The sequence below is a fragment of the Chrysemys picta genome, chromosome 2, assembly GCF_011386835.1.
Source record: "Chrysemys picta bellii isolate R12L10 chromosome 2, ASM1138683v2, whole genome shotgun sequence".
NCBI classification, from domain to species: Eukaryota; Metazoa; Chordata; order Testudines; family Emydidae; genus Chrysemys; species Chrysemys picta.
Window position 1 is genome coordinate 63,113,945 of NC_088792.1, and position 12,249 is coordinate 63,126,193.

The 12,249-nt window shown below is 46.9% G+C and overlaps 1 protein-coding gene across 2 annotated transcripts in view; it reads right to left on the bottom strand.

The window, feature by feature from the left end:
• Positions 1-12,249, bottom strand: part of RAPGEF5 (Rap guanine nucleotide exchange factor 5) — a 236,881-nt gene that overhangs the window by 160,722 nt on the left and 63,910 nt on the right. For both annotated transcript variants that reach the window (XM_024106678.3, XM_024106672.3), the window contains exon 7: positions 6,814-6,862. In XM_024106678.3, the coding sequence (XP_023962446.2) occupies positions 6,814-6,862 (49 nt within the window). The remainder of the gene's footprint in view (positions 1-6,813; positions 6,863-12,249) is intronic.

The window sequence follows — 12,249 nt, forward strand, 5'->3', positions numbered from 1 at the left end:
TACTGGCTTAAAACACTGTGTGTGCAGAATTCCAAAATATTTATCTTCTTGTACCATGTCAGTCACAAGGATATCTGAGCAACATACATATATTGAAATGAATGTCTCAATAACTTTCTCTCATTTTTTTCCCCACTGCTTTGAAAGGAGAGGGGGTTTTTTTTGGGGGGGGGGGTTCCATTTCTGCTTCTGGCATTTGTGAATTGTCCCCTAGTTTTGTCCCTTTCACCCAGTAATTTCTTGGAAGACCATAATCCTTTTCTCAACTCCCTAATAGAATTATTTATTTACTGGTAACAAAGATTCCCCATCAAGTATGGTCCTGTATTGACAAGAACATAGTGTCCCTTTCCACTAAAACTAGGCTCAAGTCTCTCTCTTAACTTTCAAAGCACTTTCTTATTAGAAACAGCCTAACCAAAAATCTCTAGTCTGCTAGAAGCATTCTGGGTATAAAATATGAAATAGTCATAACTACTTCTTTTCATATGTTGATGAAACCTCTTCTACCATTGAGCATGTACCACAGCCAAGGCTTATTTAATTTTTAAAACAAAAAAAACAAAAAACAGGAAAGAGTGGAGTTCTTTATAAATACACACATTTCCCCCCTAGGTATCCAGAGGCAATATTTCCCCTGCCCAAGCACAGCAAATATTATTCACCTTTTTGTAAAGCAGGCTACAACGTTTGCATGAAGAGTGTTGTATAAAGGCAGACAATGTGACCAAATGATCATTGCTATCAGTATCATAGAAAAATAACATCAGAGCACAAATCAGCCAGTTTTGCCAATATAATTAAACCACTGCAGGGCCACTTCCAGAAATTAAAATCACCGAGGGCCAAATTCCACAGTCCTTTAATCAAGCAAAACACCCATTTTTGCCCTAACCAAAGCTCGAGAGGAACTGTTTAGGGATAATGTAATAAAAAATACAACCAATACATGGGCTTCTGCAAAACATCTGTCTTGAGGGGTTCAAATCCCTAAAAACCTTTTAAAGAGATCTCTACAAAGGGAAGCAGATTCTTTCATACGTTCAAGCTCCAGTCAGTACATAAGCCCCTCCTCCCCCCTGAACTCCCGACCCATCCAACCCTCCCCCTGCTCCCTGACTGCCCCCCGGGACTCCCCTTACCAGGCCTGGTCAGACGCTGGCTCCACATGGAGGCAAAACACACTGCTGGGCTGCTGCGCACACAGCCCCTCCCCCGCAGAGTGCTGAGGCAGCGGGAGGGGAGGAGCGGGGGAGGGACTCTGGCTGCGGGAGGCCAATGGAAGCAGCTCAGTCAGGCCCAGCCACCCAATCAGCCGTGCCGCACTCTGCATGGAAGGGAGGGGAGGGAAAAGGGAAAATCCCAGACCTTTTAACCTTATTACCAATTCCTCACGGACGGCTATTTAAAGACGAAAAAGCCGGACGTGTCTGGGGAAATACGGACGGATGGTAACCCTACATGCCAGTGAAGATAGTTAATGCAGGAGCCAACTTCACTGGTTTTATGCCCAAAGAGAATCTGCACACAAATCTTCTTTGTTGGACAGTTGTTAGTTTATTTCCTCTAAACACGGTATTTTGAACAAGGTTAGAAAAGCAACAGAGGGTCCTGTGGCACCTTTGAGACTAACAGAAGTACTGGGAGCATAAGCTTTCGTGGGTAAGAACCTCACTTCTTCAGATGCAAGTAATGGAAATCTCCAGAGGCAGGTATATATCAGTGTGGAGATAACGAGGTTAGTTCAATCAGGGAGGGTGAGGTGCTCTGCTAGCAGTTGAGGTGTGAACACCAAGGGAGGAGAAACTGTTTCTGTAGTTGGATAGCCATTCACAGTCTTTGTTTAATCCTGATCTGATGGTGTCAAATTTACAAATGAACTGGAGCTCAGCAGTTTCTCTTTGGAGTCTGGTCCTGAAGTTTTTTTGCTGTAAGATGGCAACCTTTACATCTGCTATTGTGTGGCCAGGGAGGTTGAAGTGTTCTCCTACAGGTTTTTGTATATTGCCATTCCTGATATCTGACTTGTGTCCATTTATCCTCTTGCGTAGTGACTGTCCAGTTTGGCCAATGTACATAGCAGAGGGGCATTGCTGGCATATGATGGCATATATAACATTGGTGGACGTGCAGGTGAATGAGCCGGTGATGGTGTAGCTGATCTGGTTAGGTCCAGTGATGGTGTTGCTGGTGTAGATATGTGGGCAGAGTTGGCATCGAGGTTTGTTGCATGGGTTGGTTCCTGAGTTAGAGTTGTTATGGTGCGGTCCGTGGTTGCTGGTGAGAATATGTTTAAGGTTGGCAGGTTGTCTGTGGGCGAGGACTGGCCTGCCTCCCAAGGTCTGTGAAAGTGAGGGATCATTGTCCAGGATGGGTTGTCCTCGCCCACAGACAACCTGCCAACCTTAAACATATTCTCACCAGCAACCACGGACCGCACCATAACAACTCTAACTCAGGAACCAACCCATGCAACAAACCTCGATGCCAACTCTGCCCACATATCTACACCAGCAACACCATCACTGGACCTAACCAGATCAGCTACACCATCACCGGCTCATTCACCTGCACGTCCACCAATGTTATATATGCCATCATATGCCAGCAATGCCCCTCTGCTATGTACATTGGCCAAACTGGACAGTCACTACGCAAGAGGATAAATGGACACAAGTCAGATATCAGGAATGGCAATATACAAAAACCTGTAGGAGAACACTTCAACCTCCCTGGCCACACAATAGCAGATGTAAAGGTTGCCATCTTACAGCAAAAAAACTTCAGGACCAGACTCCAAAGAGAAACTGCTGAGCTCCAGTTCATTTGTAAATTTGACACCATCAGATCAGGATTAAACAAAGACTGTGAATGGCTATCCAACTACAGAAACAGTTTCTCCTCCCTTGGTGTTCACACCTCAACTGCTAGCAGAGCACCTCACCCTCCCTGATTGAACTAACCTCGTTATCTCCACACTGATATATACCTGCCTCTGGAGATTTCCATTACTTGCATCTGAAGAAGTGAGGTTCTTACCCACGAAAGCTTATGCTCCCAGTACTTCTGTTAGTCTCAAAGGTGCCACAGGACCCTCTGTTGCTTTTTACAGATTCAGACTAACACGGCTACCCCTCTGAAGGTTAGAAAACTATATGATGGAAAGATGTGTGGCTTTCAAATCTTAACATACTGTAAGAAGCTCTCTCTCTGGAATACTCTAAGCTTTATCAGGCAAGACACAGTGAGAAAGCAATAAAGCTTATCAATATGAACTAAGAGTCAAGACTAGAGCTAATGGCTGTGACCTTAACCATCAGCAATAAAGTAAATAAGAGTAAACAACTGTCCTAATTCACTCTGCCCCGAAACAATAACGTTAACTTAATTTAAAATTTACAATAATGCCTGACCCTGCAATACCTCTACATGCACTACTCCAACATAAGGCATTAAGAAATGCAAATTGCAATGTTGCTCTTTAAAAACAAAAACAAGCAGGCACTAGTTAAATTCCAAAATATCTATCTCAAAGGAGTAGCTTTTTGCAAATTTGAGCTGCCATACCAAATGCTTAAAATAATGCATTAGAAAGGCCTGGCCTACCCTTGAAAGTTCTACCAGTATTACTATTTCATTTAGGGGTAGGGTTGCCAGACATCCGGTTTTCGACTGGAATGCCAGGTCGAAAAGGCACCGCCAACCAGGCTGTTAAAAGTCCGGTCAGCAGCACAGCAGGAGTCTGGGGCTAAGGCAGGCTCCTTGCCTGCCCTAGCTCTGCGCAGCTCCCAGAATCAGACTCCAGGTCCTTGCAGCCCTAGGCACATGGGCAGTCAGGGAGGCTCCGTACGCTGCCGTCGCCCCGAATGCCAGCTCCGCAGCTCCCACTGGCCAGGAACCGCGACCAATGGGAGCTGCAGGGGCAGTGTCTGCAGGTGCAAGGGCAGCGCACAGAGCCTCCCTGGCCACCCATGTGCCACGGGGCTGCAGAGATCTGGGGGCCGCTTTCTGGGAGTGGCAATAAGCGCCACCAGGACCCCACACCCGGAACCCCTTGCCCCAGCCCGGAGCCTCCTCCTTCACTCCAAGCCCTCATCCCCGGCCCCACTAGGGTTACCATCCGTCCGTGTTTCCCCGTACATGTCCAGCTTTTGCGTCTCTAAATAGCCGTCTGGGAGGAACTGGTAACAAGGTTAAAAGGTCTGGGATTTTTCCCCTCCCCTATCTCCCTCCCTTCCATGCAGAGTGCGGCTGCTGATTGGGTGGCAGGGCCTGACTGAGCTGCTCCCATTGGCCTCCAGCAGCCAGAGCCCTCCCCTGCTCCCCCCTGCTGCCTGCAGCATGTTTTACCTACACGTGGACATAGGCATGGTAAGGGGAGTCCTGGGGCAGAGGATAAGGGAGCAGGGGGAGGGTTGGATGGATCCCTGGCCTCCACCTGCCCACCCCCCTCTCACACGCGTCCCCCCCGTCACTGCCTGCCTCTCCCTTGCCTGCTTGTACTGCCAGAGCCAGCAGCAACTGCTGCCTGCTGCCCCCAGGTCCTAGTGCCCCCCATCCACTAATGGCAAGGCAGGCTGCCCTTACCCTGCCCTTCCACCCTAGCCCCGAGCCTCTCCAATGCCCCAAACCCCTCATCCCTAGCCCTCATCCCCCCACACCCTAATCCTCTGCCCCAGCCCTGAGCCTCCTCCTGCATCATGTACCCCTCATCCCCAGCCCCAGCCAGAGCCGTCATCCCTCCACACCCTAATCCTCTGCCCCAGCCCTGAGCCCTCATCCCCCTGCACCCTAATCCTCTGCCCCAGCCCTGAGCCCCCTCCTGCATCATGAACCCCTCACCCCAGCCCTCATCCCCTGCACCCTTATCCTCTGCCCCAGCCATGAGCCCCCTCCTGCATCATGAACCCCTCATCCCCAACCCTCATCCCCCCGCACCCTAATCCTCTGCCCCAGCCCTGAGCCCCCTCCTGCATCATGAACCCCTCATCCCCAACCCTCATCCCCCCGCACCCTAATCCTCTGCCCCCGCCCTGAGCCCCCTCCTGCATCATGATCCCCTCATCCTCAGACCCACAGCCCTCACCCCTGCACCCCCTCCTATCACCAAACTCCCGCCCAAACCCCCTCCCCACACACCCCCTCCTGCCCTCAAACTCCCTCCCAAAGCCTGCACCCCCTCCCTTTGCACCGCCTCCCACCCCCAAACTCCATCCCAGAGCCTGCACCCCTCACCCCCTCCTGCACACCACCCCCTGCCCCAGCCCGGAGCCTGCACCCAGCACCCAAACTCTATTCTAGAGCCTGCACCTTGCACCCCGCCTGCACCCTAATCCCCAGCCCAGGACCTGCACCCCAGACCTCCTCCCCCCACCCAACCCCCCTCCCAGAGCTTTAGGCAGGTGTGGGGGGTGGGTTCTGGGCACCACCAAAATTTCTACAACCCTGCCACCCATGCGAGTGGATATGGGTCGGGGCAGTCAGGGGACAGGTAGGGTCCTGGGGGGCAGTTAGGGTGAAGGGTTCTCAGCAGGGGGCAGTCAGGGGACAAGAAGCGGGGAGGGGTTGTGGGAGTGGATGGGGGCGGGATGGGGACGGGGCTTCCTCCCAGTTTCCTCTTTTTTGATTGTGGAAATATGGTAACCCTAGGCCCCACCCCAGAGCCCACACCACCAGCCAGAGTCCTCACCCCTGCCCCCAGCATCCCAGACCCCCTGCCCCAGGGGGTGCCCTCTCCTGAACCCCTCATTTCTGGCTTCACCCAGAGCCTTCACCCAGAGCCCTCACCCCCCACATACATACCCCAAACCCCTGCCCCAGCCTGGAACCCTCTCCCAAACCCCTCATTTCTAACCCCACCCAGAGCCCTTCCCCACACCCCAACCCTCTGCCCCAGCCTGGAGCCCTCTCCCACACCCCAAACCCCTGTCCCAGGCTGGTGAAAATGAGGATGAGGCCTCTGAAGCGGGGGAGGAGGGGGAAGGGGCAGAGCCTCGGGGAATGGGAATTCGGTTTTGTGCCATTAGGAAGTTGGCAACCCTATTTAGGGGTATGAATTTTTTTAAATGGTAAAATCCTTAGAGTGTGGTGTGGGTGCTGCTATATCAATATAAAGGTGGCTAATACTGGTATAGGTATCCCCCTCTTCTGTGCAAATAGCTATTGCAGTATAAAGTACCTTTATACAGCTATAACTACCTCTACACTAGGAGGGTTGTACTACACCAGTGTAGTGTAGAAAAGTCCTAAGGCAACATGCTCTTGATGGCACTTTTGCTGTCACTTTAGATCACGTAAAAAGAGATGATAGAAAGCAGCAAAATATACCCCAGCAAACAAGGATATAGCAAATCATTTAAAAAAAAATTCTTAAAAAGGGCCAAAACGAAGTTGGCATTAATAGGGAAAATACAGAAAGAAATTTGCAATCCACAATCTTAACAGAACTATCACAAAACTCAAGAACTGTACATTTGTAATAAACAAATAAACATTATTACATATAAATATAAGCAAACAGAAAAAACTTAACTAAAGCAGCCCCAAACAGTTCACATTCTTAGCAACTATTCTGCCTTTACACTTTATTAGGTGGGATACTAGATGGCGGGAACACCACAGTAATTATATTGTGTTGATACAAGGAGACTCTTCAACTACACAATCCTTTAATGTGGAATGAGATTTTGTATTTCTTGCTTTCTAATACAACCTACCTTTTAATAAGTCAACAATGAAGAATCAAATACTTTAATAAATGACAGAGGAGAACGATGTTATGAAGCCCCATTAGGGCCAACTATCTGTACTTACCTGACTTTCTTGCTTTCAAAGCAATGACAGCAGCCAGTTCTTTCTGTACCTAACACATGAGAAAAAGAGATGATGGTTATAAATATATAAACAGAAAAAAATGTGGTATTGGCAAGATACAGCATATCATTAATCTTCAGATATTCATTGCATATAGAATAATACAGATGTTTCACTAGTTTGTTTCTTCTCTTGGTTTTAAAACCTGACCCACGTTTTCCAGCAAACCTATTTTTCTTTCAACTGGGAATGCTGTGAGTTTGTCATTTTAGTTTCATGCAAACTTTGGCTTAATCTCTAGGGAATATGCATTCTGTTGACTGTGGCATATGAGTTATTTTCTCTGCAAACTTCTTCTCATGCATGTACCTAAAGCTTCCTCACCTCTTAGTCAAATGTTTGTTTTCCCTCTGTGATTGCATTGCAACTCTATGCTTGCTTTGTGACTCCAGGGGCTAAGGTGAGTTCTCTGTGCTGGAATTGGGCTGGGGTTTTGCAAGCATGTGCTATGTATTTATTTCCTCAGTAACATCTCTTCATATCACCAAAACAATCAGCTCTTCACCTCAAAAAGATTGTTTTAAGACAAAAGCTCTAATGGTAATTAATATTATAGGGAGGTGTTTTCTTTCTTTCTGCCCTCATACAGGTGAAATACACCAGTGCAAGGCACACCACACCATCTAAATCATAATCATCTCCTCCATTATTTACACATTTTTACCTCATTCCATTTAGTCTGTCAGCTGTTATTTCTTACTGGAGAACAGGGATTTATTGCAGGAGAAAAAGGATGGTCTTGCAGTGAAGACACTGGTCTACAAATCAGGAGATCAGAGCTTCATTCCTGACTCCATCACATCCTTCCTGGATAACCCAGGGCAAATCCTAATTTATCTTTGCCTCAGTTTCTCCATCTATAAAATGAGGCCAGAAATATTCATCTACTTCACAGGATGTTGTGAGGCTTAAGGTAATTCACTGGCAATGTTTGTAAAGCAAACATGCTTTGAAGTCCACTGATGGAAGGCACTAGTGAAGTTTAATTTGTTATTGAATTAATTATTTTTACAGCTTCCTGCAGGAAATTACTACTTCTGGAGGAAGAAAAATATGCAATATTTCCCACTCCATCTACAAACCCACCAGTTTCTCCTCATCCTCCCAAATTAAACAGAGGAAAATCTACCTATATCTTTTTTATTGATCCCAAAAGGCAGATTTATTACTTCTAAGATGACGACTCTTTTAGAAAGCATTGAAGATAAAAGGTTAATTCAAAAGCGTATATAACAATCATAGAATCATAGATTATAGGACTGGAAGGGACCTCGAGAGGTCATCGAGTCCAGTCCCCTGCCCGCATGGCAGGACCAAATACTGTCTAGACCATCCCTGATAGACATTTATCTAACCTACTCTTAAATATCTCCAGAGACGGAGATTCCACAACCTCCCTAGGCAATTTATTCCAGTGTTTAACCACCCTGACAGTTAGGAACTTTTTCCTAATGTCCAACCTAGACCTCCCTTGCTGCAGTTTAAACCCATTGTTTCTGGTTCTATCCTTAGAGGCTAAGGTGAACAAGTTCTCTCCCTCCTCCTCATGACACCCTTTTAGATACCTGTAAACTGCTATCATGTCCCCTCTCAGTCTTCTCTTCTCCAAACTAAACAAACCCAGTTCTTTCAGCCTTCCTTCATAGGTCATGTTCTCAAGACCTTTAATCATTCTTGTTGCTCTTCTTTGGACCCTTTCCAATTTCTCCACATCTTTTTTAAAATGCGGCGCCCAGAACTGGACACAATACTCCAGCTGAGGCCTAACCAGAGCAGAGTAGAGCGGAAGAATGACTTCTCGTGTCTTGCTCACAACACACCTGTTAATGCATCCCAGAATCATGTTTGCTTTTTTTGCAACAGCATCACACTGTTGACTCATATTTAGCTTGTGGTCCACTATAACCCCTAGATCCCTTTCTGCCGTACTCCTTCCTAGACAGTCTTTTCCCATTCTGTATGTGTGAAATTGATTTTTCCTTCCTAAGTGGAGCACTTTGCATTTGTCTTTGTTAAACTTCATCCTGTTTAACTCAGACCATTTCTCCAATTTGTCCAGATCATTTTGAATTATGACCCTGTCCTCCAAAGTAGTTGCAATCCCTCCCAGTTTGGTATCATCCGCAAACTTAATAAGCGTACTTTCTATGCCAATATCTAAGTCGTTGATGAAGATATTGAACAGAGCCGGTCCCAAAACAGACCCCTGCGGAACCCCACTCGTTACGCCTTTCCAGCAGGATTGGGAACCATTAATAATAACTCTCTGAGTACGGTTATCCAGCCAGTTATGCACCCACCTTATAGTAGCCCCATCTAATTTGTATTTGCCTAGTTTATCGATAAGAATACCATGCGAGACCGTATCAAATGCCTTACTAAAGTCTAGGTATACCACATCCACCGCTTCACCCTTATCCACAAGGCTCGTTATTCTATCAAAGAAAGCTATCAGATTGGTTTGACATGATTTGTTCTTCACAAATCCATGCTGGCTGTTCCCTATCACCTTACCACCTTCCAAGTGTTTGCAGATGATTTCCTTAATTACTTGCTCCATTATCTTCCCTGGCACAGAAGTTAAACTAACTGGTCTGTAGTTACCTGGGTTGTTTTTATTTCCCTTTTTATAGATGGGCACTCTATTTGCCCTTTTCCAGTCTTCTGGAATCTCTCCCGTCTCCCATGACTTTCCAAAGATAATAGCTAGAGGCTCAGATACCTCCTCGAGTATTCTAGGATGCATTTCATCAGGCCCGGGTGACTTGCAGGCATCTAACTTTTCTAAGTGATTTTTAACTTGTTCTTTTTTTATTTTATCCGCTAAACCTACCCCCTTCCCATTAGCATTCACTATGTTAGGCATTGCTTCAGACTTCTCGGTGAAGACCGAAACAAAGAAGTCATTAAGCATCTCTGCCATTTCCAAGTTTCCTGTTACTGTTTCTCCCTCTTCACTAAGCAGTGGGCCTACCCTGTCTTTGGTCTTCCTCTTGCTTCTAATGTATTGATAAAAAGTCTTCTTGTTTCCTTTTATTCCCGTAGCTAGTTTGAGCTCATTTTGGGCCTTTGCCTTTCTAATCTTGCCCCTGCATTCCTGTGTTGTTTGCCTATATTCCTCCTTTGTAATCTGTCCTAGTTTCCATTTTTTATATGACTCCTTTTTATTTTTTAGATCGTGCAAGATCTCATGGTTAAGCCAAGGTGGTCTTTTGCCACATTTTCTATCTTTCCTAACCAGCGGAATAGTTTGCTTTTGGGCCCTTAATAGTGTCCCTTTGAAAAACTGCCAACTCTCCTCAGTTGTTTTTCCCCTCAGTCTTGATTCCCATGGGACCTTACCTATCAGCTCTCTGAGCTTCCCAAAATCTGCCTTCCTGAAATCCATTGTCTCTATTTTGCTGTTCTCCCTTCTACCCTTCGTTAGAATTGCAAACTCTATGATTTCATGATCACTTTCACCCAGGCTGCCTTCTACTTTCACATTCTCAACGAGTTCCTCCCTATTTGTTAAAATCAAGTCTAGAACAGCTTCCCCCCTAGTAGCTTTTTCAACCTTCTGAAATAAAAAGTTGTCTCCAATGCAGTCCAAGAATTTGTTGGAATCCAATATAAACATCATAATGTTCTTGTAACCTGCACAGTTTTGTCAACTCTGAACATTCTACGTCCTCCTCCTTTTTTAAACTCTTCCATACAGAGAAGGGGGGAAGGAAAGCCCAAAAGCTAAACAGCAACTAAATTTTCCATAGTCCAGTTTTGTTGGGGGTGGGGGGGGGGGAGAAACCTTTAGAAAAAACACATTTATTTGCAAAAAAGTTTCCAATCTGGAAAAAAAAGTTTGAAAAATTTCAACCAACTCTATTACCACTATTCTCAGTAAGGTTCCTTTTGCCCTCCCTCAGACCAGAAGATAAACAGTGAATTATTATTTCATAAGTAATAAAAAGCACAAGTTTGAGCATGCCCACTTAGTGAAACAGAAATTAATATTGAGCTTAAGAACTAGAGGTCCTGAGCAATCTGACTCATGCTCTGTCAAAATATTTAAACTATGTGCCTAACTATAAGTACGTGAACAGTCCCATTGACACTTTAGAGTGCTCCATAGCTTGGAGCAGTGATTGTCACAGTAAGGGAAAAGAATAAAAAAAAAGACCTTTTATAACTGTAGACAAATGAAGACCACCAGGAGCGGCGCCAGGGTTTTTGCCGCCCTAGGCGGCAGCACTCTCCACAGTAATCGGCAGCAGCTCCTCCTCTGAAGCTGCGTTCTCGGCAGCAGGGGTCCTTCCACTCCGGGTCTTCGGGGCACTTCGGTGGCGGGTCCCAGAGTGAGTGAAGGACCCGCCACCGAATTTCCGCCGAAGACCCAGAGCAAAAGAAGCCCCTCGCCACCGAAATTCCGCAGAAGGTGGTGAAATGCCACCCCCCACAACCTGCCGCCCTAGGCGACTGCCTAGGACGCCTAGTGGAAGCGCTGGCCCTGAAGACCACTCAATTGCACCTTCAGAGGTTCTGAAAATGATCCCTTCTTCTCATCCTGCTCATCCACATGTAACCCCCCAAGGAGATTACCTAGATTCCTGGGGTTCTATCTGCTGGCAACTCAGGGGGAGCCAAGGCAAACTCAGAGCCTGCCTGGCAACCAATAGGGAGTAAGATGCCCCTCCCAGGGAGTTCAGGAAAGGGGAGAAGCCATTTTTTGAGTCAGTCTGGAGCCAACCAGGAGAAGGGCAGGACTGGCTGTCTGAGGAGCTGGTGAGTCCCAGGCCTGCATGCAGGATTCCCCCTAAAAACTGGCCTCTAGGGACCTGAAAGCAAGATCCCTCAGCTGGGCTTTTCCTTCTCTACTGAGGATTCCCAGTTTGTAGACTTTTGCTGGGAAACTTCCCCAGCCAGGCTGAGTTAGCCCTCCAGCTCCCTAGGTGAGACCAGTCACCACATGGTCAGCTCTGCTCTCTGCTAGTTCAGGGCTGCTGCCTGCTGTGTATGTGTGTCTGGATGCTGGGCTAGGAGACGACAGTTTGGATTTTAGTACAGTTGTGTAACCTGCACCTTGAGCCCTGCACCCCTTTGTGGTGAGGGGAAATCCTGGGACCGAAGCAGCCTGATTCCTGCCTGAAGAGGATCCCTGCCAGCCCCTCTGCAGTAACTCAGGAGTCCAGAGTCATCTCTGAACCTGAGGATCATTCATGGAGTTTGTGAGTGCACCATCTTTTAGTCAGTCAGTCAGGGAATTTGTTTTGGGGGCCTCCTACTCCCTGAACTGTGTCCTCAAGCCAGGGAGTAAGGGTTTGGGGATTTTATAACCTGCTGCATATTAAACCTGTGGAAGGACTTAACACCTTCTCCCACTTGTGAGTCCTTTGGGCT